At 36.7% G+C, this 27449-nt stretch overlaps 1 protein-coding gene across 1 annotated transcript in view; it reads left to right on the forward strand.

Moving 5' to 3' along the window:
- Positions 1–27449, forward strand: part of LOC150079390 (unconventional myosin-Id-like) — a 302739-nt gene that overhangs the window by 156632 nt on the left and 118658 nt on the right. The window contains exons 6-7 of the mRNA XM_090384045.1: positions 18659–18778; positions 23665–23868. Coding sequence (XP_090240171.1) covers positions 18659–18778; positions 23665–23868 — 324 coding nt within the window. The remainder of the gene's footprint in view (positions 1–18658; positions 18779–23664; positions 23869–27449) is intronic.

Consider the following 27449-nt stretch of genomic DNA (forward strand, 5'->3'; position numbering starts at 1 on the left):
AGCATGGTTTTGTAGAGGGAAAATCATGTTTAACTAATGTGGTTAGCTATTTTGATAGGGTCACTTAACAGCTGGAATTCTAAAGGATACTCAGTATGGTTTTCTAGAGGGTAAAATCATGTTTAACTAATCTGGTTAGCTATTTTGACAAGGTCACTCAAGAGCTAGACTTAGGGAATAATTTCGACATTGTTTATTTGGATTTCAGCAAAGCATTTGATTCGGTCCCACTTTATGAGCGGTTACTTTATAAGCTGGAACAGGTTGGAATCTCAGGGAAAATTCTTAGATGGATAGCTGGATGGCTTCAGGGCAGGAGGCAGAGGGTTGTGATAAATAGTTATTCCTCAGATTGGGTTGATGTAAGAAGTGGAGTTCCCCAAGGATCAGTATTAGGACAACTGTTGTTTTTAATTTTCATCAATGACATCAATGAAGGGATAGAGGGCATGTTGTATAAATTTGCAAATGATGTAAAGATTGGTAGAGTAGTTAATGATCACCACCAAGCAGAGCTTCTTCTGAGTGACCTAGATAGACTTCAAGGATGGTCAGAAAAATGGCAGCTATGCTTTAATCCAGCAAAGTGTGAGGTATCGTACCTGGGGAACAGCAACCCCAAAATAACTTATACACTTGACAGAGTTAAACTAAAGCCAGTAGTGGAAGAAAGGGACTTGGGTATTACGATACGGTCAGACATGAAGTTCTCCGAGCATTGTAGACTGGTTGCAAGGAAGGCCCATGGTGATTTTATTATATTTTATTATTTTTTTTTTGGCTGTTGCAGCATAAGCCATAGGCTTCCTTGCACCATGTGGCCATTGCTAATACTAATACTAAAGCAGCATGTTGGAGAAGCAACAAGAGAAAGCAATACTCTTGATCTGGTTATCAGCAGTGATTCTTTATACATTAAGAATCTGCAGGTAAAGGACCCAGTGATCACAGTATATTAATGTGGCAGTGATCACAATGTACTAATGTGGAATTTAATTAAAGACATAACTACTGTCAAGGGTAAAGGAAGGGCTTTTGCTTTAGTATGGGTAACAGTGGTCTTAGACAGTTTTTATATTGTATTTAGTGGGACTAACTGATGATGTTACCAACTACAAATTCTAAATGGGAAGCATTCAGGGAAGTAATCATAGATGCTACTAGGCATTTCATGCTAAAGAAGAAATACAGTTCCAGGCATTAGACCTAAATGGATGTCAGATGAACTATTGAAACAAGTAACGGAGAACAAAAATGCTTGGGACTTCATATAAATTATCAGTTGATACAGAAGCCTATGGTACATATTTTTTTTTTTTTTTTTGATTTGGTAGTTGTTGGCGCATCGGCTTCTGTGGCCATATTGCACCTCCCAAGGTTTTTGCAGTACTTTGATCCAAGCCCAAGGCGGGAATCGAACCCGCGACCTTTGGGTTGCCGGGCAGGTACTTTACCCACTCGGCTAGCCCGGTCGGCTATGGTACATATAAAGTAGTCTGTAATCAAGTCACAAAGGAAGTTAGGCAAGCTAAGACAGATTATGAGAATCTCTGACAAAGAACAGCAGCAAAGACTTCTATCTTAACAGTAGAAGGAACAAGTGAATCACATTGGGCCACTTCATGTCAATGGGTTAACTGTTGATGACCCTTCTCAGGTTGCTTAAAAAATTGAATAGGTTGCATCTACATTCTCGCATGAGATATTCTTTAGGAGAGTGGATACTAGAAGTTTATCAGATTATAAATGGGAATTAAATGGTTTTGTGATAACTGAAAATTTAAGGGAAATTGTTGAAGCTAAACATGAAAACGGTGCCTAGGGTGGATGGAATCTATCCAATTTTATTAAGGGATGCAGCAAACACTTCTTCATAATTATGAGCACATCCTGGGATTTAGAGGAGGTCCTTATGGACTGAATGTGCAAATGTATCCTGAATTCATAAAGGGGGATTAAAAGGTGTGAGTAATCACAGACCTATTTGCTTAACATCTGTTCTAGAGTAAATAATGGAGTCACTGGTTAAAGAAGTAATGCAGGATCATATAGACAGGAATGTAATTATACTGCAGTCACAGTATGGATTTTGTTAAAGGGCATTCTTGTCTAACTAATCTGATTGGATGCTGTGATGCAGTTAACAAGGAACTGGATGCAAAACATAATTTTGATATATACTTGGATTTCAGAAAGGCTTTTGATACTGATGCACGTAAAAGACTTCTGTACAAACAGGAGCAATGTGGCATTAAGGGCAAGTTACTGCTATGAATAAAGAGATTGGTGAGTGGAAGAAGACAGAGAATGATATTAATGGGCACTGCTCTACTTGGACTAATGGTATTAGTGGAGTCTCCCCAGGGTCCATTGTTGTTTTTTATATTTATTAATGATATTGATGAAGATATATCAGGCTTAATGTTTAAGTTTGTGGATGATACAAGGATTGGCAGGGTGGTTAATGACAGTGATTAGGGTGATCTACTGAAACAAGATCTAGGAAAATTAGGTCAGTGGGCTGAGAAATGGCAGTTGAAGTTTAACAAATGCAAGGTACTGCATATGGTAGTGGTAATCCCAGAGTAACTTATAAACTGTGTGGTACTATACTCAGGGTAGTGGAAAATGAAAAATACCTGGGAGTAATTGTGCAGTCAGATATGAAATTCTCTGAACAGTGAAGACAGGCTGCCAGGACAACTCATGGGGTTTTTTTCAATGATATACAGAAACTTTGCTAGCTTGCAGGGATAATGAGGGGAGTTTATCCCTTTGTACAAAGCCATGGTTAGGCTGCATCTTGAGTAATGTGTACAGGTCTGGAGGCCTCACTTTAGGAAGGATATAAATCTGCTGGAACAGGTACAGAGAAGGACAACCAGATTGGTGAAGGGAACAAAAGGATGCTCATACAAAGAAAGGGTTCAGTTCTGAAAATTGCAGCATATGGAGGCTAGGCACCTATGGGGAGATCTGATTGAGGTGTTTAAGGCTTTGAACGGATTGAGTAAGCTAAATGTTGCTGGCATTCTTCCTCTTGCTGAGACTATGCACGTGAGAAGGCACAAACTCAAGTTGAGGAAGGATGGTTGCAGAAAAATGTGTCGAAATTTGCCTTCAGCCAGCAGGTAGTTGATTGTTGGAACAGGTTTCCTGCTGCTGTTGTTGTTGTTGTTGTGGAAGTGGATGGTTTGATTAAATTCAGTGGGAAATTAGACAGATTCTTAGTGGATACAGATGGGTGAAGTGTGTAGGTGTTGTTTTTTTTTATTATTATTAATGCTATATAAGCTTGATTTCGTGCATCATTTGCCACTACTACTATTTTTGTTAAAATGCTAATGGTTCAGCTGTCAAAGTAACTTGAATCATATAAGTAAACATACTGCAAGAATTTGTAAAACTACAAATTCTTTGCCATTAAGAAATCAACTTATGTATTGTCTGATTTCAACAGCATGATGCTAAGACACATACCAGAAGACTTTCCATGGGTGCTTTTAAAGGAAATGTTTCCAGATTACATTATGTCATTTTGATAATATAAATTGGCCATGATGGTAACCAGACTTATCTGTTTGTGATTTATTTTTATGGAGTTTCTTAAAATCCAAATTCTGTGAAAACCATTCACAGACTTGTCAGCAATTGAAATAAAGTATTTGTGATGAAAATGAAAGAATGCCAACAGAAACATTACACAGATCAATGGATAATTTGAGAATACAATTAGAATCATGTTCCTAATGGCAGTGGGCATTTAAGGGACATTAGCTTCAAACAATGAGGAGTGCAACATAAATGACTTTAATGTATGTTATTAAACCGTCATAATAAGTAGTCATTTCATTTTTAAAATGGGTAGTTGTCATCTGTTTTGCTCTTTTGAGTCTGTATTTCCAGTATGTTTTGTGTTTGTGTAAAACATTACAATTTCTAATCCTAAAAAAAAATGTTAACTTGTATAATATTTGCTTATCTCTAATGTTTGAATACAATGGTATGGTGTAGTGGTAAGCCCGTTACAGGCTGACCCATCACACTAATTCTGGAAGGTAAGTTGTTGAGTTCTCCCCACCAAGCATTTCTGGAAGCCAAATATAAGCAGTTGTTTGATTTTGATTGGACTCCATACAGACAGACAGGCAAAGTTTAATTTTATCTTTTAAATCTGCATACTTTGAAATATGGAACGTAAATTTGGAAGGTGGGTTAGAAATATTTTGTTTGTTGATTATAATGTTTTATTATTGAGAACAATAAAATTAAATATTTTAATTTAGGAATTTTCCACTAAAGCTAGGAATCAAAGGGATCTGTGGCCAAAATGTTTGCTTCATACTGCTCTATTGCAAATTTTTAGGCTTTATAAACACAGAATTAATGTACTCTATGACAGTACAGTGGTTTTTCTATTTTTCACTTGTTTGGAGAGGGCTGGGTTTCAATCCCATTGACCCCGATTGAAGAGGTCTTTGAGAAGCCTCTTCAGTCAGGGTTGTAGTTAGGCAATCTTAGGCAGAGGCAGTATGTTTTTTTTTTTCACCATGAGTTATTTTCAGTTACTTATCCCACTCAACATGCAGATTGACTTGTGAACACATACTTCTCCAGATAACTACCCATAATATTGTCTAAACTTGTAGTTTAGACAATATTATGGGTAGTTATCTGGAGAAGTATATTAAATATATTAATTATATATTAAATACAGGAATTCCTTGACATATGTAATACTTGACTTACAGAAATTTGACTTTACGTAAGTTCTTGCTGGCTGGGGCAAACTTAAAAAAATTGTGGAAACATATTTTGCATCCCGTAGGAATAAGTGGAATTTGCATTCCGTAGGAATAAATTGAGTATTGGGAAAATATCGTAATGTGAACCCAATAATATGTTTTTTTTTTTTTTTTTTTTTTGTAATTCGTTCCAAGTCCTTGGAAGTTGAAAATTTCGCTATATAACTAAGCTATTTATTTCTCTAAAAGGTCATATTTATAATGGAAATTGCACTACCCTTTCATCGTTATAATATAAATTTCCGTTATAAGAATCAATTTTGAACGCCTTTGTGATATTTTTCTAAAGCACGTTTCTGGACATCACAACCATAAAACAATAAAAACAATTTGCACTTTCCAATTTATTGGGCTTTTCTGTTAGTGCATCTAATTATACAGAGGTAGTAAACTCGATCTTAACGCATTTGTGATAATACCAATATCAAATTCTGTGGGTTTTTATGTTATGGTATTATGGTGAAATCTGTTCCCCTTCACTGAAATCTTCACTCATATAAAAAACAAATTTTCAGAAACTTCTCTTCATTCTTATTTACGTATTACAATGATGAAGGGAAAGCGACCAACTAAAAGTGCAAGTGGTGGTAGTGCTAGGAAATGAAACAAAATCGATTTAGAAATGAAGATGAAAATGATTAAGAAGTACGAAGCAGGACAAAGTTTGTCATCTATTATAAGAGAATTAGGTCTCGCTGCTCTAACAGTGAATACTATTTAAGGGAGTGCACGTATAAAAGAACATGTCAAAGGATCAACGCACTTCACATCAGTAGTGATCACAAAACAGCTTTCAGGTGTTATATCGAAGATGGAAAAGATATTAATAATATGGATGGAAAATCAGATTCAGAAGCGAGTGCCCCTGAGTCTAATGACCATTCAAGCAAAAGCAACAAGTATTTATAAAGATATTAAGGATAAGTACGGCGAACCCCAACCCAATTTCATGGCAAGCAACGAGTGGTTTAATAGGTTCAAACATCGCGCTGGTTTCCACAACGTTAAAGTATGCGGTGAAATTGCCAGTGCTGATTCTGCAGCTGCAGAGAAATTTTGTGATGTATTGGAAAAAATTATCGATGAAGGCAGATATTCAACGCATAAAATTTTTAACATTGATGAGACTGCTTTGTATTGGGGAAAAAATGCCAGAACGAACATACATTGCCAAAGAGGAAAATACAATGCCAGATTTCAAGGTGTCAAAAGATAGGGCCACGTTCTTGCTTGGGGCTAATGCAGTGGGATATTGCAGATTAAAACCACTGATTGGTTACCATTCTGAAAATCCTTGTGCATTTAAGGGCATCAATAAAGCCACCCCACCCATGCATTTTCGATTGAACCAGAGAGCATGGATAACAATATCTCTTTTTGAGGATTGGTTAAAATGCTACTTCATTCCCGAGGTTGAAAAATATTGTAAAGACGACGTTCCTTTCAAGATTTTGCTTCTATTAGAAATTAGTTGAAATCACTATGCATCTTCTAGTTGAAATCACTACGCATCTAGTGATTTAAATTAGAGAGTCATATTTCTACCGCCAAACACGACTTCACTCATCCAACCTATGGATCAGGGTGTTATTTTGAATTTAAAAGCATACTATTTATGCACAACATTTGCTCAGGCATTGTCTGCAGTAGACAATGAGAAAAATTTTACATTAAGATACTTTTGGAAATCTTACAATATTTACCATGCCATCCTAAACATTAATAAGGCCTGGGCCAGAAATTACTAAAAGTTGTTTAAATGGTGCATGGAAGAAAATATGCCCACGGCACGTGAAAGGCTTCAAACGATTTGAAAAAGACAAATCATATGAAGAGGTTACAGATAAGATTGTAAAGGTTGCAGAGCTACTTCAGTTGGAGGTTGGTGCCAAAGACGTGGAGGAGTTAAATGAGGAAGAAGAGAATGAATTATCTAATGAAGAACTTATTGACTTGCAGGCAGCAATAGTGAAAGAAGAAAATGCTGATGAAGCTCAAGGTGAACCAAATGAGGAGCCGAGATGCTTCATCACCCGAGAGATGGCAATGGCATTTTGTGAAATTGCATTAACAACAGCGAGGTTTGAGAAGATGGATCCTGATAGTGAACGATTCTTAAAAGTTAACAGAGGGGGTGAATGATATGCTTGCTTGCTACAAAGAAATCTACCACGAATAGAAAAAAGCCGCCGTCCAGTCATCCATTAATATGTTGTTTCGTAAGGTTGAGTGGCCGACCCTGTCTATATCTCCACAGCTCTCAACCTCCACAGCAGTGTATTTATCAGCTGAAGACATCGATTCTGGCAACAATGTTCGAGAGTTAAAACTTACTGGCGTTATGCCTGTCTCCTCTCTTTTCTGTAATTTATAATTTTGAAATTTTTTTTAATTGTGCTCATGAGATAAAATGCACATGAAATAAAAAATTGAATAAATACAAGAAATAATTATATTTACATGTTCGTCGAACATTTCTTTTTTGATTTAATCAATTCAGGGAGCACAGTTTCGAGTGCTGCACAAGCATAAGGAAATTCCGACTTATGTAGCATTCTGTGGAACTCAATCCTTACATAAGTCGGGGAGTTCCTGTATATTAATTATACATCAGAGCTATCTAAATGCAATTTTGCCTAAATCAACCGCGATTGCTCCAACCTTTATTTTAGGTCCTAGTCACCGAAATCCCAGGAAAGTAAGTGGCAGGACCTGCCAAAGTATAATTAGTTTCTTGGTACACCTGGCCGGCATCCCCATTGCTAGGTATGATATTGCTGGGTCCCACTAACGGCCCGGCAGCTGACAGGCCAGATGAACAATGGGCACAACAAACTACATACCACATGACCCATACATTATTTTTAAACCTCTGGCATAGACAGTGTACTGTCACTCGATACATAGAACATATGCGGAGATAGGTGAAATCGCCGACCCTTGCTAGCCAGGTGGGTAAAGTGCCTGCCTGCCTGGCAACCCAATGGTCGCAGGTTAGAAAATCCCACCTCAGGCTTGGATCAGAGTAAAATGCAAAAACTTTGGGAGGTGCATTATGGCCACAGAAGCCAATGCACCAACAACTAACTAAAAAAAAAAAAAAGGAAGAAATCCCTGGGCTGTCTTATCCTCAACCTACATATACCTATACCTATACATCAATATATTAAACTACAAGTTTAGACAATATTACTTAATTGATAGATATTAGCATTAGTTGAGGCATATGATGCAAGAAATCAAGCTTATACAGCATCAGCCAAAAAAAAAAAAAAAAAACCCCTTCCCACTTCACCCATCCAGTCACTCCAAATGTTTGTCTGGTTCAGCCTTAAATTTATTTAAACTATCCACTTCCACAACAACAGATGGAAGTCTGTTGTGGAAATTGATAACTAACTGTTGGCTAAAGGCCAACTTCCCCACATCTATTCTACAACTGTCTTTGCTCATTTTGAATCTATACCCTCTCAGGTTCGGTTCTTAGTCTCAGCAAACGAAAGTATCCTGTCAGCATTGAGCCTTCTCACACCATTCAAGGCCTTATATACCTCATTCAGATAACCTCGCAGATGCCTAGTCTAGAGATGCTGCAACTTGCTGAAGTTAAGCCTTTCTTCATAAGAACACCTATTTCTTCCTCTCACCAATCTTATTGTACTTCTCTGTACTCGTTCTAGCAAGTCTACATCCTTCCTAAAATAAGGCTTCTAGACCTGTATATAGTACTCAAGGTGTAACCTGACCATTGCCTTATACAAAGGGATAATCAGCTCCTTGTCCCTGCTAGCAAAATTCCTATATTTCATTGACAAAACTCTATGACCTGCTCTGGCAGCATGTCTGCACTGCACAGAGAACTTCATATCTGACTGCACAAGTACCCCCAGGTCATTTTCATTCTCTGACTCCTTGAGTGTAGTACCACAGAGTTGGTACGTTTCTCTTGGTTGGTTGGTTGAGAAGTGGCAACTTCAGTTGCCACTTCTCAACCCATCTGCCTAACCTCTTCTAGATCCTGTTGCAGTAGCATACTGTGTTTGTGTCATTAACAACCTGCCAACCTCTGTATCATCTGCAAACTTGGACATTAAGCCTGATATACCTTCATCGATATCATTGATAAATACACAAAAGAAAAATTGGCCCAGCACCAAACCTTGGGGGACTCTGCTAATAACATTAATCCATGTAGAGCAGTGTCCATTTATTACCACTCTCTGCCGTCTCCCACTCAACCATCCCTTTATCCATTGCAGTAACTTTTCAATTTGTACAGCAGTCTTCCATGTGCAATAGTATCAAAAGCTTTCCTGAAATCCAAGTATATGATGTCAAAATTATTTTTATCATCCAGTTCCTTTGTGACCACATTATAGTGTCCAACCAGATTGGTCAGACAAGACTTCCCTTTAACAAACCCATGCTACATCTAACTATTGCTGCTGTCTTGGTGCCTCCGTAGCCAGGTGGGAAGGAGCAGCAGTGCGTAGCACACGCTTCTTGATTAGACCGGGGTTCGAGCCTATCACCACCAAATACGGAGGATGCGGAAAGGTCAGGGAATGATCACCACATATCCCAGAGCAATATGGCCTTAGTTGCTAATGCTCCTAAAAACCAAAATAACAAACAAACAAACAACCGCTGCTGTCTTGTCTAGGTGATTCTGTATCACCTCTTTAACCAATGACACCATAATTTTCCCTGGAACAGAAGTTAAACTAACAGGTTTATAATTATTTCTGTCACCCTTTGAACCCCCTTTGTGAATTGAGGATACATTTGCACATCTCCAGTCTTGAACCACCCTTGAACCCAAGGAGGCATGCTCTCATAATTATGGCTAAGGGTTTGCTTACCTCCTTTTCGGCCTCCTTTAATTTAATTGGATAGATTCCATCTCAGCCCTAGGTGTTTTTTCATGTTTAACTTCAAGTATTTTCCTCCACTTTGCTCTCAGTTTTCACAAAATCACTTAGTTCTCTGTTTGAGTTTGATAAACCTCTGGATTTCCCCTCATTCAATAACTTCTCATGTGTGAATGTAGATGCAAAATACTCATTCAGTTTATCACCTATTTGGGCAGGATCATCAATAGTCGAACCATCAATGTTAAGTGGACCGTTCTGATTCATCCCTTTCCTTCTAAAGTTTACATAAGTAAAGAAGTCTATGCTGTTTTTCTTTGCTTCCTTTGCCAAAGATTTCTCATAATCTGCCTTTGCCTGCCTAACCTTCTTTGTGACTTGATTATAGACTAGCTTATATCTGCCATAGGCTTCTTTGTCGCCTGATAATTTATATGCATCCCATGCATTTTTCTTCTCTGCCACTAGCCTCATTAATTCATCCAACATACATTTAGGCCTGAACCTTGAACAGTATTTCTTAGTTGGTATGAAAAGCCTAGTAGCCTTCAAGATTAAGTCCCTGAAGGCTTTCCATTTTGAATTCACCATTGGTAACATCATCAGTTGATCCTACTGTACAGAATTTAAAAACTGTCTGAGACCTCTGTAGTCACCTTTATGAAAACAGAAACCCTTCCCTTTACCCTTGATGGTTGTTGCATCTTTAAGTAAATCCCACATCAGTACACTGTGATCACTGTTACTTAGTGGTTCCTTTATCTGTAAATTCTTAATGCATGAATAATTACTGCTCATAATAATCAGATCAGGGGTATTACTCCCTTTGGTTGCCTCTCAAACATGTTGCTGTAGAAAACAATCCTCCAATAAATCCACAAAAGTCTTGCTAGTGTGCAAATGACCAAACCACAAGTTCCAGTCAACATCTGGAAAGTTATAATCCGCTATTAAAAGACATTCTGATTTACTGGCCCATTCTATTTCTCTGCACAACTGTTCATTGTACTCATCAGTGTCATTAAGCCTATAATATACTCCTACTCTCATTTTACCTTTGCCAGTGTTTATGTCACACCAAACAGACTCAACATTGGACTGTCCACCCGTGTCAACTGGATTCACTTCCTTAGATTTAATGTGTTTCTTAACTAAGAGCATAACCCCTTCTCCCTTCCTACCCTGTCTGTCCTTTCTGTACACATTGTACTCTCCATATTCCAATTCTGCACTGCTTATATTTGTGTGACACCATGTCTCTGATATTCCACAGTATCTGCCTTTGACGTCTTGATCAGCACTTCAAATTCATCAATTTTATTTACTATACTTCTAGCATTAGTGTATATGCAAGTATACATGCACTTGTTCTTACTCTTAGTTACCCTAACACAGCCCAAGTATTTATTTGTTCCATGATGACTCCCAGCAACTTTTGAAATCCCAAGCAACTTGCTCTCTAGGCTGCTGCTTATTACAATAGAAGCAGTGCAAGAATCACCTTCGCTTTTGCCTGCGGCTACCGTTAATATTTTAGTCTGTGAATCCCCCCAAACTAGCAGTTTTCCGACCCACCTAACACTGCATCAATACCATCAGCAACTATTCTTGCACCCTTTCTATTTAAGTGTATCCCATTCCTCTAGAAGCACTCTCTTCTGTTAGCAAGCACAGACCACTGAAAAAAAATTCTATCCCGTGAGCCTTGCACAGACTCTCCAGGGCCGAATTGATTCACAAGGCTCTTATCATATAATCCCTCCTATCATGTCTGGGCAGAATTGCAGATGCTTTCAAATTTAACCCTAACTTTTAACTTTTTTTTTTTTTCAGCATTGACCTGTACTTAAGTAAATCTGCAGATCTTTTACTCTTAAGGTCATTAGTGCCAATGTGCACAATATCACCTTTTGTGCCCTTAAAATATGATATCTGCTCTTTAACATCATCAGCTTTTTCCCCCTGGCAGACATACTCTGGTCCTGTTCCACCTATCCTTTTTGCATACTATATTCCCTGTCTCCCTGACAATACATTCACAGACAATAACTAGTTCCTGTGGTACCAGCACATTCTGCCTTGGAGATTGCCTCTGTGTTACCTGATGCACAGAAGTGAGCTCTGGCATTGAGTTGGGCAATTGAGAGCTTGATGGGCCCTCGTATTAATTTATTCGAGGGTATTTACCCCACACCTCAAACTCTCATAGATTCCCATCAGAATTCTCAGTTGAAGCCTAATTTCTTCTCAATCTCTGCATCTAGCACACACAAAGAGTAGAAACAGGTGCATGTATACTTGCATGTACACCAATGATAGGAGTATAGTTAATAAATTTGATGAACTTGAAATGCTAGTCAAGACATCAAAGGCAGATATTGTTGGGATATCAGAGACTTTTGGGGAGTACAATGTGTACAGGAAGGACAGACAGGACAGGATAGAAACACATAAAATCTAAGGAAGTGCATCCAGTTGACACGGGTGGACAGTGCAATGTTGAGTCTGTTTGATGTGACATAAGCAGTGAGAAAGGAAAAATGAGAATGGGTGTGTGTTACAGGCCTAATTGAATCTGATGAGTATAATGAGCAATTGTGCAGAAAAATAGAGTGGGCTAGTAAATCAGAGTGCCATAATGGGGATTTTAATTTCCCAGAGATTGACTGGAATTTGTGGGTTGGTCACTCACACACTAGCAAGGCTTTTGTAGATTTATTGGATGATTGTGTTCTACAGCAGCATGTTCGGGAGGCAACTAGAGGGAGTAATACTCTTGATCTGATTATCAGTATGATTCTCCATGCATTAAGATTCTGCAGATAAAGGAACCACTAGCTGGCAGTGATCACAGTGTGCTGAAGTGGGATTTACTCAAAGAGGTAACTACCATCAAGGGTAAAGGGAAGGGTTTTTGCTTTTGTAAAGGTGACTTCAGTAGTCTCAGACAGTATTTAAATTCTATACGGTCGGACCAACTGATAATGTTACCAACAGCAAATTCAAAATGGGAAACATTCAAAGAATTTCTCTGAGCAGAAATTTCTCTGAGAATTTCTCTGAAGTTCTCTGAGCAGTACAGACGGGCTGCAAGAGTAGCTCATGGTGTATTGTCAATGATATATAGGAATTTTTCTAGCAGGGATAAGGAGGTGATTATTCCCTTGTATAAGGCAATGGTCAGGCCACACCTAGAGTACTGTATACAGGTCTGGAGGCCTCATTTCAAGAAGGATGTAGAGCTGCTGGAACGAGTACAGAGAAGGGCAACAAGATTAGTGAATGGAACAAAGGGGTGCTCTTACGAAGAAAGGCTTAAGTTTTGCAAATTACAGTGTCTGGAGACTAGACACCAGCGAGGTGATCTGATAGAGGTGTATAAAGCCTTGAATGGTTTGAGCATGCTCAATGCTGATGGGATTCTTCCTCTCGCTCAGAATAATCACCTGAGAGGGCATAAATTCAAATTGAGGAAAGACAGATGTAGGATAGACGTGCGGAAATTTGCCTTTAGCCAGCGGGTGGTTGGTTGGTGGAATAGACTTCCATCCCTTGTCGTGGAAGTTGATAGCCTAAATAAGTTTAAGGCTCAGCTGGACAGGTATTTTGAACGAACAGAGGGGTGAAGTGGAAGTGGGTTTTTTTTTTTTTTTTTTTTTAGCTGACGCTGCATAAGCTTGCTTTCTTGCATCAAATGCCTCTACTAATGATAATGCTAATTAATCTTGGAAGCTACTGGGCTTTTCATACTAACTAAGAAATATTGTTCAAGATTTAGGCCTAAATGGATGTCTAAACAGATGAAGTAATTAGCCATGTGGCAGAGAAGAAAAATGCATGGGATACATGTAAATTAACAGGTGACACAGAAGCCTGTGATAGAAATAAGCTGGTCTGTAACCAAGTCGCAAAGGAGTTTAGGCAGACAAAGGCAGATTACGAGAAATCTTTGGCAAAGGATGCAAAGAAAAACAGCAAACAGTTCTTTCCTTAAATAAACTCTAGAAGGAAGGGGATGAATCAGATTGGTCCACTTGACATTGACGGTTCAACTGTTGATGATCCTGCTCAGGTAGCTAACAAACTAAATGAATATTTTGCATCTACATTCACACATGAGGAGTTATGCAGGGAGGGGAATGCCAGATGTGTATTAAACTCTGACAGTAAGCTAGATAATCTTGTAATAACTGAGAGTAAATTGGAGGAAAAATTGTTGAAGATTAACATAAGAAAGGCACCTGGGGTGGATGGAATCTATCCAATTATATTAAAGGAGGCAGCAAAGGAAGTAAGCAAACCCTTAGCCATAATTATGAGAGCTTCCTTGGACTCAGGGGAGGTACCCATGGACTGGAGGTGAAATGTGACCCCAATCCACAAAGGAAGATCAGATTGAGACACAGGTGACTACAGACCTGTTAGTTTAACTTCTATTCCAGGGAAATGAATGGAGGGACTCATTAAAGAAATATTGCAGGATCATCTAGACAAGACTTCAGTGATAGCTTGGACACAGCATGGGTTTGTTAAGGGAAAGTCTTGTCTGACTTGATTGGATACTATGATGTGGTCACAAAGGAACTGGATGCAAAGAATAATTTTAATATATATTTGGATCTTGGAAAGGCTTTTGATACACACAGAGGACTGCTGCACAAATTGGAGCAGTGTGGCATTGGAGGCAAATTACTGCTAAAGGGATGGTGGAGTTGGAGAAACCAGAGAGTGGTAATCAGTGGACACTGCTCTTCGTGGACTAAAGTGGAGTTCCCCAGTGTTCAGTGTTGGTTCCATTGTTGTTTTCTGTATTGATTAATGATATTGATGATGGTATATCAGGACTAATGTCCAAGTTTGTAGACAATACGAAGGTCAGCATTGTTGTTAATGACACTAATGACAGTATGCTGCTGCAACAGGATCTTGAAAAGTTGAGCAGATGGGCTGAGAGGTTGCAACTGAAGTTTAACATTGACAAATGTAAAGTACTGCATATGGGAAGCAGTAACCCCAGAGTAACGTGTCAACTGTGTGGTACTACACTGACAGTGGTAGAGAATGAAAAGGACCTGGGGGGGGGGGGGTTAATTGTGCAGGCAGATATGAAGTTTTCTGAGCAGTGCAGACGGCCTGCAAAAGTAGCTCATAGTGTCTTGTCAATGATATACAGGAATTTTTCTAGCAGGGATAAGGAGGTGATTATCCCCTTGTATAAGGCAATTGTGAGGCCACACACTGAGTACTGTATACAGGTCTGGAGGCCTCATTTTAAGAAGAATGTAGAGCTATTGGAACAAGTACAGAAAAGGGCAACAAGATTAGTGAATGAAAAAAAGATTTGCTCTTACGAAGAAAGACTTAAGTTTTGCAAATTACAGTGTCTGGAGACTAGGAATGGTTTGAGCATGCTGAATGCTGATGGGATTCTTCCTCGTTCAGAATAATTGCCTGAGAGGGCATTAATTCAAATTGATGAGGGATTCAAATGTGCAGAAGTTTGCCTTTAGCCAGCGGGTGGTTGATTGTTGGAACAAACTTCCATCTGTCATTATGGAAGTTGATAGCTTAAATAGATTCAAGGCAGAACTAGCCAAACATTTGGAGCAAGTGGATGGTGAAATAAGGGTTTTTTTTTTTTTTTTTTTTGGCTGATGCTATATAACCTTGCTTTCTTGCATCATGTGCCTTTGCTAATGCTAATGCATTCTCAGTTTGTCTGATTCATATTAATATTTAATGGTTACTCTGTTTCCTTATTTTTCAAAAAGTAATGACCTGGATAATTTTAGTAAAGAAGTTGGGTGCTGTTTCAATGCAGGTATTGAAATAGTTTAAAAAATAATGCTACTCTGTTCTGTTTTTCTGTCGTTACTGTTTGGGAACACTCTTGTCCATCTAGTGACATATACTTTTTTAAAAAAAGACATGTTTATCCATGAGTTCACACAAAGTTACTAATGTGATTTTTAATCAAATAACATCAACAAGAAGGTGAATCCAACATTCATTAAAAATACTAAGGCATTGTGACTGGTTTTGAAACTATTTGTTTCATCCTCAAACAGTATGTAACCTCAATTAGAGAGCCTCTGTTGCGTAGCAAATAAATGTATCAAATATAAACAGGCAGCCAAACGGTATGTAGAAGAAACTTCTGAATTGAGAACATAACTTCCCTCATGTGTATAATATAATCCCTATGTTGTGTGTTGCCCAATGCAGCATTTTAGTAAAGAAGGTTATTGAAACAATTTGACAAAATAACACTGCTCTGCATTGTTTTATTTCTAATTTTATTTTTATTAATCTTATTACTTTTATTAGTCTTATTTTTCATTACAGTGAAATAATTATGCATCATATCAGTTAGTTGGTATTATACAGAAGTGCCTTAGATGAAATTCATTTATTTTTCATTGCTTCATTCATAATGTTTTATATAAGTAAATTCACGATTTGGCAATTTGATATGATATTGTTAATGTTTAACTAACAGAAATAAGTGTTTATATTTTTTAGAGTAAAATTAGGAGCTAAAATAAAAGCAAAAAAAAAACTGAAAAATTTTTTGGATAATTAATCAAAATTTTGGGTAACCAGAATTCTACTTTACTTTAAATTTGTCAATTTCCTTCAAACTCCTGGCTTTAACATACAAACATATGAAAGTCAACTTTTTCATATTCCCTTTCATATGGCTGGTATTTCTTGAGAAATTTTTCAGTTAGATGTTAAGTTAGTTCTAGCAGTCCGTACAGCTGTTATATACATCCCCTTTACCATCCCATAGTCCTACAGCCAAGTCCAGCTCTTGGAATAGTCTTCCCTGCTAGTACTTTTTTGTAAATTAGTGCCATGCCTGCATATGATGGTTGAAGTAATGCAAGAATTGAATCTACCTGTGCTTTAATTCTCCCCCCCCCCCCCAATTCCAATGTATGTACAGTTTATTGTATCCAGATCACTCTGTCATAAATTTTTTACATAAAAAAAAAAATTTAATTTTTTGTAATTTTTTAAAAAATTAATAAATTTTTTAACTTATAAATTGTATTAAATAAATTCAAAAATATGGAACAAGCATAGTTTTACTGTTCTTTTTTTTCTTAGAGTTAATAAGTTTCCTGAAATCCAAGTATATCATATACTTGGATTTCAGGAAAGCTTTTGACACTGTTGCGCATGGAAGACTACTGTACAAATTGGAGCAGAATGGTATTAAGGGTAAGTTGCTACAATGGATAAAAGGATGGTTAAGTGGGAGAAGACAGAGGGTGGTAATCAATGGGTGCTGCTCTTCGTGGACTAATGTTATTAGTGGAGTCCCACAGGGTTCGGTGTTGGGTCCACTGTTGTTTTGTGTATTTATCAATGATATTGATGAAGGTATATCAGGCTTAATGTCGAAGTTTGCAGATGACACAAAGGTTGGCAGGGTTGTTAATGACAGTAATGGCAGTGTGCTACTGCAACAGGATCTAGATAATTTGGGCAGATGGGCTAAGAAGTGGCAACTGAAGTTCAACCTTGACAAATGCAAAGTACTGCATATGGGTAGAAGTAACCCCAGAGAAACGTACCAACTGTGTGGTACTACACTTAAGGTGGTAGAAAATGAAAAAGACCTGGGAGTAATTGTGCAGTCAGATATGAAGTTTTCTGAGCAATGCAGACAGGCTGCTAGGGCAGGTCATGGGGTTTTGTCAATGATATATAGGAATTTTGCTAGCAGGGAAAAGGAGGTGATTGTCCCTCTGTATAAGGCAATGGTCAGGCCACGCCTTGAGTACTGCGTACAGGTCTGGAGGCCTCATTTTAGGAAGGATGTAGATTTGCTTGAGCGTGTACAGAGAAGAGCAACACGATTGGTGAGGGGAATGAAGGGATCCTCTTACCAAGAGAGGCTTAAGTTCTGCAAATTGCAGTGGCTGGAGACTAGGCACCTGCGCGGTGATCTGATTGAGGTCTATAAGGCCTTGAATGGGTTGAGCACGCTGAATTCTGATGGGATCCTCCCACTTGTTCAGAATACGAACCTACGGGGACATAAGTTCAAATTAAGAAAGGACAGATGTAGAATAGATGTGCGGAAATTTGCCTTTAGCCAGCGGGTGGTTAATTGCTGGAACAAACTTCCATCTGTCGTTGTGGAAGTTGATAGGTTAAATAAATTTAAGGAGGAACTGGACAGGCATTTGGAGGGTATGGTGTGATTTTTTTTTTTGGCTGATGCTGCATAAGCTCCTACACTTGCTTTCTTGCATCATGTGCCACTACTACTACTACTATTACTACTACTACTACTAAAAATAGTAATCATGATAATATCTGAAAAATTAAAAGAATCCAAAATGGATTTTGTCCCGAGAATTCCAGGTTAGAGATACTAAACTGTATGTCTTCACGAACAGCAAAACTGAAGACATTGTTTAGCATGTCTACAGTTTAACAATCGTTAGTGTGCACATACACACCAGTTTGCTTTCAGTTGCAGTATTATATTAAAGCTATGGGACTTATTTTTATAGTAATGAATGTAACCATCCTTTTTTAAACCTGTTTAATGAAGATTCCTTTCTCCACTTAATTTCTAGGTCAGAAAACAAAATCAAAAGAGAAAATTTCAGGTTCTTTATCAATTTTCAAATAGCTAAAAATAGCCACTGGTTTCAAATGATAGTTAATATACATAATAATTTTTAAAATTTCTTTGAATGATTTAATTTTAATTTGATGGTGATGTTATTTATTTATTCACTTCTATTACAAGTCAGTTTGCAGATCTGGGTTTTTATGGTATTTTTGAAACAAAATACCTCAGTGTAATTTGAAACTTAACTTCATCTTGAGAATTAACATTAATATTTTATACATAAATGAAAAAAAGAAAATAATTATTGATATGAATTTTGTTTTTGGAATCATTGTGTTCATATAGTATAAGTAAATAGATTCTAATTGCCATTTTTAATATTACAGGTTGAGACAATAAACGACAAGTCTGACTATAAAGCTGTTTGTTCAGCCATGCGTACAGTTGGATTTTTGGAAATGCAGTCTGAAACCCTCTGGAGGATTGCTGCTGCAATTTTGCACTTGGTAATAATTGAAGTGTTGATTTGTCATACAACATAGTCATTAACATTAGCATTAGTAGAGGCATATGATGCAAGAAAGCAAGCTTGTGCTGCATCAGCCAAAAAAAACAAAACAAAAAACCTCCAATTTTACCTCTCCATTTGTTGCAAATACCTGTCCAGCTCAGCCTTAAATTTATTTAGGATATCAACTTCCACAACAAACGATGGAAGTCTGTTCCACCAACCAACTACCCACTGGCTAAAGGCAAAGTTCTGCACATCTATCCTACAACTGTCTTTCCTCAATTTGAATTTATGCCCCCCGTGGCGATTATTCTAGGCAAGAGGAATAATCCCATAAGCATTGAGCATGCTCAAACCATTCAAGCCTTTATACACCTCAATCAGATCACCTCGCAGGTGGCTAGTCTCCAAACACTGTAATCTGCAAAATTTAAGCCTTTCTTTGTAAGAGCAACCCTTTGTTCCGTTCACCAATCTTGCTACCCTTCTCTGTACTCGTTCCAACAGCTCTACATCCTTCTTAAAATGAGGCCTCCAGACCTGTATACAGTACTCAAGGTGTGGCCTGACCATTGCCTTATACAAGGGGATAATCACCTCTAACCATAACCTCAATCACCTCTAACCACAACTATAACCAAAGTAGCTGATGACCAAAAGCTGCCATAAACAATTTTTGCATTTATTATGATACTGGTGCTTGTCATGTTATGTCACATTGCTACTCATCAATATATTTTGTTGATATTAATCCAGAGGGGTCTTTAAATAGGCTTGAATTAACAAAATTGATGCAGAAGTACAAAATATTTGGCTGATTTGCATTATATTAGCATTAGTAGAGGCATACGATGCAAGAAAGCAAGCTTATGCAACATCAGCCAAAAAAAAACAAACTCCCATTTCACCTCTCTGTTCGTTCCAAATGCCTACCAGCTCAGCCTTAAATTTATTTAGGCTATCAACTTGACAACAAAAGATGGAAGCTGTTCCACCAGTCAACTACCCACTGGGTAAAGGCAAATTTCGGCACATCTACTCTGCGACTGTCTTTCCTCAATTTGAATCTGTGCCTCCTCAGGTTCTTAATCTGAGCAAGAGGAAGAATCCCATCAGTATTCAAAAATATTCAAAACGATTTTCCTTCCTTAGGAAGGAAGGAAAATCGTTTTGAATATTTTCGTTAGATTCTTTTAATTGCGTTAATTTGAATTTTAATTGTTTTGAATTGATTTTGAATTGTGTTAAATTGATTATTTAATTATTTATAATTTACTTTATTTATATTTTACTTTAATGTACCGGTAAGTTGTCGATTTTTTCGTTTTTTCCGTTTTAATTTCTGGAGGGTATCATACGGAAGTGTTCCACGTACTATATTGAGGTAAACTCCTCTTATTAATTTACTAATATCATTATCAACGTAGAACATATTGAGTATTACAGCTCTGATTCATACTAGCATTTATCTATAGAACTTGCACTGACTTAAAGTATTTATTCTATGAGTGTCACTCACTCTTTCTCAATAGATAACATGCATGGCAGTCATGGTGTACAGCAATTTTTACTTAAGTCATTGGTGTGTTATCCTATAGGCAAAAAAGACATCTGCCTAGGGCGATGATCAGAGGGGGTCCCAAAATCTGAACACACAGGGGGGGGTCCCAATGAACTTTACTTGAAGAATAATTTGAAAATTGCGGTTTTTTTTCAAAAATGGTTTTACCAATTTTGATGAAATATTATATTTAGTTCTTATGTCATAAAATTTGTTTGTTTTGTTATTACAATAAAATGAAATTGAAAATGTTCTTTATTAGTTTTTTCTTTAGATGGAGCCTTCAAATTCCATTTTTCCTTGAGCCCCATGAAGGTATAACGTGCCACTGCTTAAAGTAATAGTAGTAGTAAGAGCAAAAGATTCAAGAAAGCAAGGTTATATAGCATCAGCCAAAAAAAAACAAAAAAAAAAAACAGTTCATCCATCCGTACACTCCAAGAATTTGTCTAATTCTCCCTTGAATTTATTTAATCCATCCACTTACACAACAACAGATGGAAGCCTATTCCAACAATCAACCATCCTTTTTTCAACTTGAATTTATGTCCCCTCTCATATTTGTCTCAGCAAAGGGAAGAATGAGGCTTTAAACACCTCAATCAGATCTCCATGCAGGTGCATGGTCTCAAGACTCTGCAGTTTGCAGAACTGAAGCCTTTCTAGGTAAGAGCACTCTTTTGTTCCATTCACCAATCTGGATGCCCTTCTCTGCACCCATTCCAGCAGATCGACATTCTTCCTAAAGTGAGGCCTCCAGACCTACATACAGTACTCAGGATGCAGCCTAACCATGGCCTTATACAAAGGGATAATCACCTCCTTATCCCTGCTAGCAAAGTTTCCGTATGTCATTGACAAAACCCATGAGCTGTCCTGTCAGCATGTCTGCACTGCTCAAAAAATTTCATGTCTGACTACACAATTACTCCCAGATCTTTTTCATTCTCCATTACCCTGACTGGACACACAGTCAATAAATTACTTTAGGGTTACTGCTACTCATGTGCAGCACCTTGCATTTGTCAATGTTAAACTTTAACTGCCATTTCTCAGCTATCAACCCAATTTTTCTAGATCTTGTTGCAATTGCTCACCGTGATGACTGCCGTTAGCCACCCTGACAACTTTTGTATCATCAGAAAACTTAGACATTAATAAGCCTGATATATCTTTGTCAGTATCATTGATAAATATTGAAAACAACAATAGACCCAGCACTGAACCCTGGGGAACTCTATTAATAACATTATTCCATGAAGAGCAGTGCCTATTGATAACGAACTTGCTGTCTTCTTCCACTCAACTATCCCTTTATCCATGGCAGCAACTTACCCTTAATGCCACATTACTCCAGTTTGTACAGCAGTCTTTTATGTGCAGCAGTATCAAAAGCCTTCTTAAAATTCAAGTATATGATGTCAAAATTATTTTTTGCATCTAGCTCCTTGCTCACTGCATCATAGTGACCTGTCAGATTGGTTAGACAAGACTGCCCCTTGACAAATCCATGCTGTGATTGCAGTATAATTGCATGCCTGTCCAAATAGTCCTGCATTACTTCTTTAATGAGTGATTCCATTATTTTCCCTGGAAGAGACGTTAAGCTAACAGTTCTTTAATACTCATTCCGCCTTTTGATCTCCCTTTATGAATTGGGAATATATTCAAACATCTCCAGTCCATAGTGACTTCCACTGAATCCAAGGATGCTCTCATAATTATGGCTGAGGGTTTGCTTACCTCCTTTGCTGCCTCCCTTAATATAATTGGATAGATTCCATCCACCATAGGTGCCTTTCTGATGTCTGTTCTCAACAATTTCTCCTCCACTTTTCTTTCAGTTATCACAAAGTCATTTAGCTCCTCGTTAGAGTTTGATAAACTTATGGCATCCTCTTCCATAAAGAATTCCTCACATGTGAATGTAGATGCAAAATACCTATTCAATTTGTCTGCAGTCTGAGCAGTGTCAACATTAACCCATAGACATCAAGTGGTCCAATGTGATTCATTCCCTTCGTTCTACTGTTAATATAAGCATAGAAGTCTTTGCTGTTTTTCTTTGCATTATTTGCGAGAGACTTCTCATAATCGGCCTTAGTTTGCCTGACCTCCTTTGTGGCTTGATTACAGACTTATTTATATTTACCCTAGGCTTCTGTATCACCTGATAATTTATATGCATTCCATGCACTTTTCTTCTCTGCCATGTGGCTCAATAGTTCATCTGACATCCATTAGGTCTAAGTCTTGAATAGTATTTCTTGGTTGGTATGAAAGGCTTAATAGCTTCTTTGATTACTTCCCATGTAGAATTTGCTGTTGGCAACATCATCATTTGGTCCCACTGCACACAATTTAAAAACTATCTGAGATCTCTGTAGAAAGCAAATGAAACCCTTTTGAAAGCAAAAGCCTTTCCCTTTACCCTTGACAGTAGTTATATTTTTAATTAAATAATTGTAATAGTACAGATAGTGACAGGGAAAAGTAGAACAATGAAGTACTGTTGATAAAAGAATTTCATCAAACAAGAAACCTGAATTCATACATGTGCTACTTTTATGCAGCAGTTTCTGGCATATAACAGCAATGGAAATTTTTTTTACCTTGTTATAACAGCAATGGAAATTTTTTTTGCAGTAAAATCTCATAATTCTAGGATATGAGCCAAAATACTTCCCTTACAAAAAAATTTTAGGAGCAGGTTTTACATTTACATAAGCTAACTGTATGGTGCAGCTTCACTCCAAAACATTTCACTGACCCATTATTTTTTGAATAAATGCTCTTAACAGGCCCACGAACATGTACTTATTGATCAGTGCCTGGAGAACACTTTCTTTGTGAAAATGTCACTACAAGGTCATGGAATCTACTAAAATAAATTACATGTTAATGAATTTGAAAATAACCAGCATACAGCATAACAGTAGCATTGCTCCAAACATGCTGTGCTCTTCTGTGTGGCATTCAATAATTTGGTATTAACTTTTATTAAACTATGCCATTGAGTAGTTGAACACATTATACTTGTATAATTATTTTTCTGGTAGCATGAATGAGCTGGCTCCAAATGAATAATTCAATGTTTAACTTTATAGGAATCACAAAGTATGCTCAATTGAAGAGTGTGTTCACTGTGTATGTGTTTCATTTATAATCATTAAGAACCAAGTTCATTATCAGCATTGGAATATATAGTTAACTTTAGGTAAAATCTTAATAAAAATTTTGTTAATTTATAACATCACTAATAGTATATTTAAGATGTAAAATATAAAATCCCCTTAACAGTTATGTGCTTTATTACTTAGGGCAACATGGAATTCATGCAAGATAATGATCAGGCAGTAATCAAAAACAAAGATAATTTGAAACTTTTAGCTGATTTACTTGGTGTTACACAGGATGCACTTAATAAAGCCCTCTGTCAAAGAGTTATTGCTGCCAGGGGAGAAGTCATGGAAAAAGGCCATACTATTTCAGAGGCTCTTTATGGAAGAGATGCATTTGCTAAAGTAATGCTTTAATGTTTGTATATTTTAGATATATATGTTAATATTTCATTATCTAATAAGAGGATGTGAGCTATTTTATTTTACTAGAAATTGTATAAGGATGAGTTTCTTTAATACTATATATTCTGGCATACAATTGACCTTTGAAGCACTAAAAAAGTCACCTAAAATTTTAGGGTCAACTTATATGCTGCCAAAGTATAAAATCCTAAACTTGAATTAAAGGCACATGCTTAGGTTTAGAAATACAAATTAATTCCAGTACAGGAACTCCCCGACTTACATAAGGGTTGCATTCCGGGAACGCTACGTAAGTCGGATTTTACATAAGTCGGAATTTCCCTCATGCTTGTGCAGCACTCACAACTGTGCTCCTTGAATTGATTGAATCAAAAAAGAAATGTTGTTTGATGAACATGTAAATAGAATTATTTATTGTATTTATTCAATTTTTTATCTCATGCACAGGAAAAATTACAAAAGAGTGCAATTTAAAAAAATTTCAAAATTATAAAATTAAAAAAATAGAAAGGAGACAGGCATAACATCAGTAAGTTTTACCTTTCAGGCATCATTGCCAGAATCGATGTCTTCAGCTGATAAGTACGATGCTGTGGAGGTTTGGGGCTGTGGAGATTTATAAGGGGTTGGCTGCTCAACTTTACGAAAGAACGTATTAATGGATGACTGGATTGTGGCTTTTTTCTTTTCATGGTAGATTTCTTTGTAGCAAGCAAGCATATCATTCACCCCTCTGTTAACTTTTAAGAATCGTTCGCTGTCAGGATCCATATTCTCAAACCTCGCTGTTGTCGATGCAATTTCACAAAATGCCATTACCATCTCTCTGGTGATGAAGCGTCTCAGCTCCTCATTTGGTTCATCATGAGCTTCGTCGGCATTTTCTTCTTTCACTATCGCTGCCTGCAAGTCAATAAGTTCTTCATTAGATAATTCATTCTCTTCCTCCTCTATTAATTCCTCCACGTTTTTGGCATCAACCTCCAACTGAAGTAGCTCTGCAACCTTTACAGTTTTATCTGTAACCTCTTCATACGATTCATCTTTTTCAAATCCTTCGAAGCCTTTCATGCGCCATGGGCATATTTTCTTCCATATGGCATTTAAACAACTTTTAGTAATTTCCACCCAGGCCTTATTAATATTTAAGATGGCATGGTAAATATTGTAAGATTTCCAAAAGTATCTTAATGTAAAATTTTTCTCACCATCTACTGCAGACAATGCCTGAGCAAATGTTGTGCATAAATAGTATGCTTTTAAATTTGAAATAACACCCTGATCCATAGGTTGGATGAGTGAAGTCATGTTTGGCAGTAGAAATATGATTCTCACGTTTGAATTGAAATCATCTAGATGCATAGGATGTCCAGGAGCATTATCTAATAAAAGCAAAATCTTGAAAGGAATGTCGTTGTCTTTACAATATTTTTCAACCTCGGGAATGAAGCAGCATTTAAACCAATCCTCAATGAGAAATACTGTTGAAGCAACATGACCTAATTCTCTTGCAATGATACCATAACGTAAAAACCCACAGAATTTCAGTTATTGGTATTATTGCGAATGCAATAAGATCGAGTTTACTATCCGTTTATAATTAGATGCACTAACAGAAAAGCCCAAATAAACTGGAAAGTGCAAATGTTTTTATTGTTTTATGGACGTGACCTCCAGAAATGTGCTTTAGAAAAATATCACAATGAAACATATGATAACGATGAAAGGGTGATGCAATTTACATTATAAATATGACCTTAGAGAGATAAATAGCTTAGTAATATAGCGAAATTTTCAACTTCCAAGGACTTGGAACGAATTACAACAAAAACAAAAAAAAAAAAAACCCATGTGTTATTGGGTTCACATTACGATATTTTTGCGATACATCCAATTATTCCTACTGGATGCAGAATATGTTTCCACAATTTTTTTAAGCTTGTACCAGCCAGCAAGAACTTATGTAAAGTAAACATGCATGTTATCTGCTGAGAAAGAGAGAGTGGCATACAGCAATTTGTACTTAAAGTTACAGTATAGAGAGCAATGAATATTATAGTAAGGTAAGTCGGGGAGTTCCTGTATATTTACAATTTATTGCATATATATTTTTACACAAATATATTTTGTATATTAATCCAGGGAGGTCTTTCGATAAGCTTACCAAAATTGAAGCAGACATTGCATGCCATAAAAACTTGTCATTTTGTAAATTATTAGGAGGCAAACAAATATGAATAATTTCATCAAGAGTAGCTAGTAGCTACCAATGATTTTCTGGTGGTAATAATATTAAAGGATGACGTGGTTTATTTTTAATTCAGCCTATGTTAGGCTTAGCATTTGTCCATTTTTGTTATTTTTCAAAATTATAGTTGTGCACAGAAAAATTTCTAAACTAGAACTGACTTAAAGCATTATTCTGTGAGCTTCACTTTTCTCAGCAGATAATATGCATGTTATCTGCTGAGAAAAGAGAGAGTGGCATACAGCAATTTGTACTTAAAGTTACAGTAGAGAAAGCAACAAGAAAAGGTTAGAACAGGAAGGTACTAAACAAGAAACCTGAATTAATGCATTCATGCATTTGTTCACCTTCTTCATCAGACAAAAGCAGTTTTTCAAAAAGTAAACTTTAAAGTCAATTTATTATAGCAAACATGCTTTCATTTTGAGAAACCAGTTAGCATTAGTAAACTTAAATATTTGTAAAATATATATATATATTTTTATAATTTTTAAATTTTTTTAAAAAATATTTTAAAAAAATATATTAACTGCTAAAATATTTGTATAAAAACTTTAATGAAGTCAGGAATACCGCACGTGACAATTCCCTGTGTGAGTCATACCTTGGAAAAATAAATAAAATGATTCAATTAAGATGGAGATTAGTTCAGTTAGTATAGAGCTAATGTCCTGCCATTGGTTTCCTGTTATCAGTGAACCACAGGCTTGTCTACTGTTAATGGTGGTATCTCCAGGAAAAAAAAAAAAAAAAACACATAATAATATTGTCCTCATTTGTCTGAAATACCTTCATCACATGCAGTAGATTCCTAACCATGTTATTTTCTCTATACCTATGGCATATCTTGTGCTTGAATGTAATTTTGGGTTGTTCTTTTCATAAACTCATTTTTGCTATAGCATATGTAAAGAAAATATGAAATGAATAGATATTAGAAGTAGGAAAGATTATCATGGATATATTTTCTCTTGAAGATGCTACATTTATCTTTTCTTAAAGTAAATTGCATTATGGAAGTAGCCAGTAAGTGAGCCAGTAAAAATATATTAAAATAGGATTTAATCCTTGAGATATTCACACTTTATTCTCAATGAATAAGTTTAAACTTAAATATAATCTCTGTTTTAGTGTGTATAAAAAATATTACCAAGGTATCTAATGAATTAGTTAAAGGTGAGGAAAAACACTTGCACCATGTTAAAAATAATTTTTCTTTAGTTTATTGTGTTCATTTTGTTAGCAAATTTAGTTGTCCTACCACTGCAGAGTCTCTCAGCTGATGTTTATGCCCCTTTACCAACTTAGATTC

This window comes from Mastigoproctus giganteus, chromosome 10 (assembly GCF_048544385.1).
Source record: "Mastigoproctus giganteus isolate SK-2022 chromosome 10, ASM4854438v1, whole genome shotgun sequence".
In the NCBI taxonomy this organism is placed as follows: domain Eukaryota; kingdom Metazoa; phylum Arthropoda; class Arachnida; order Uropygi; family Thelyphonidae; genus Mastigoproctus; species Mastigoproctus giganteus.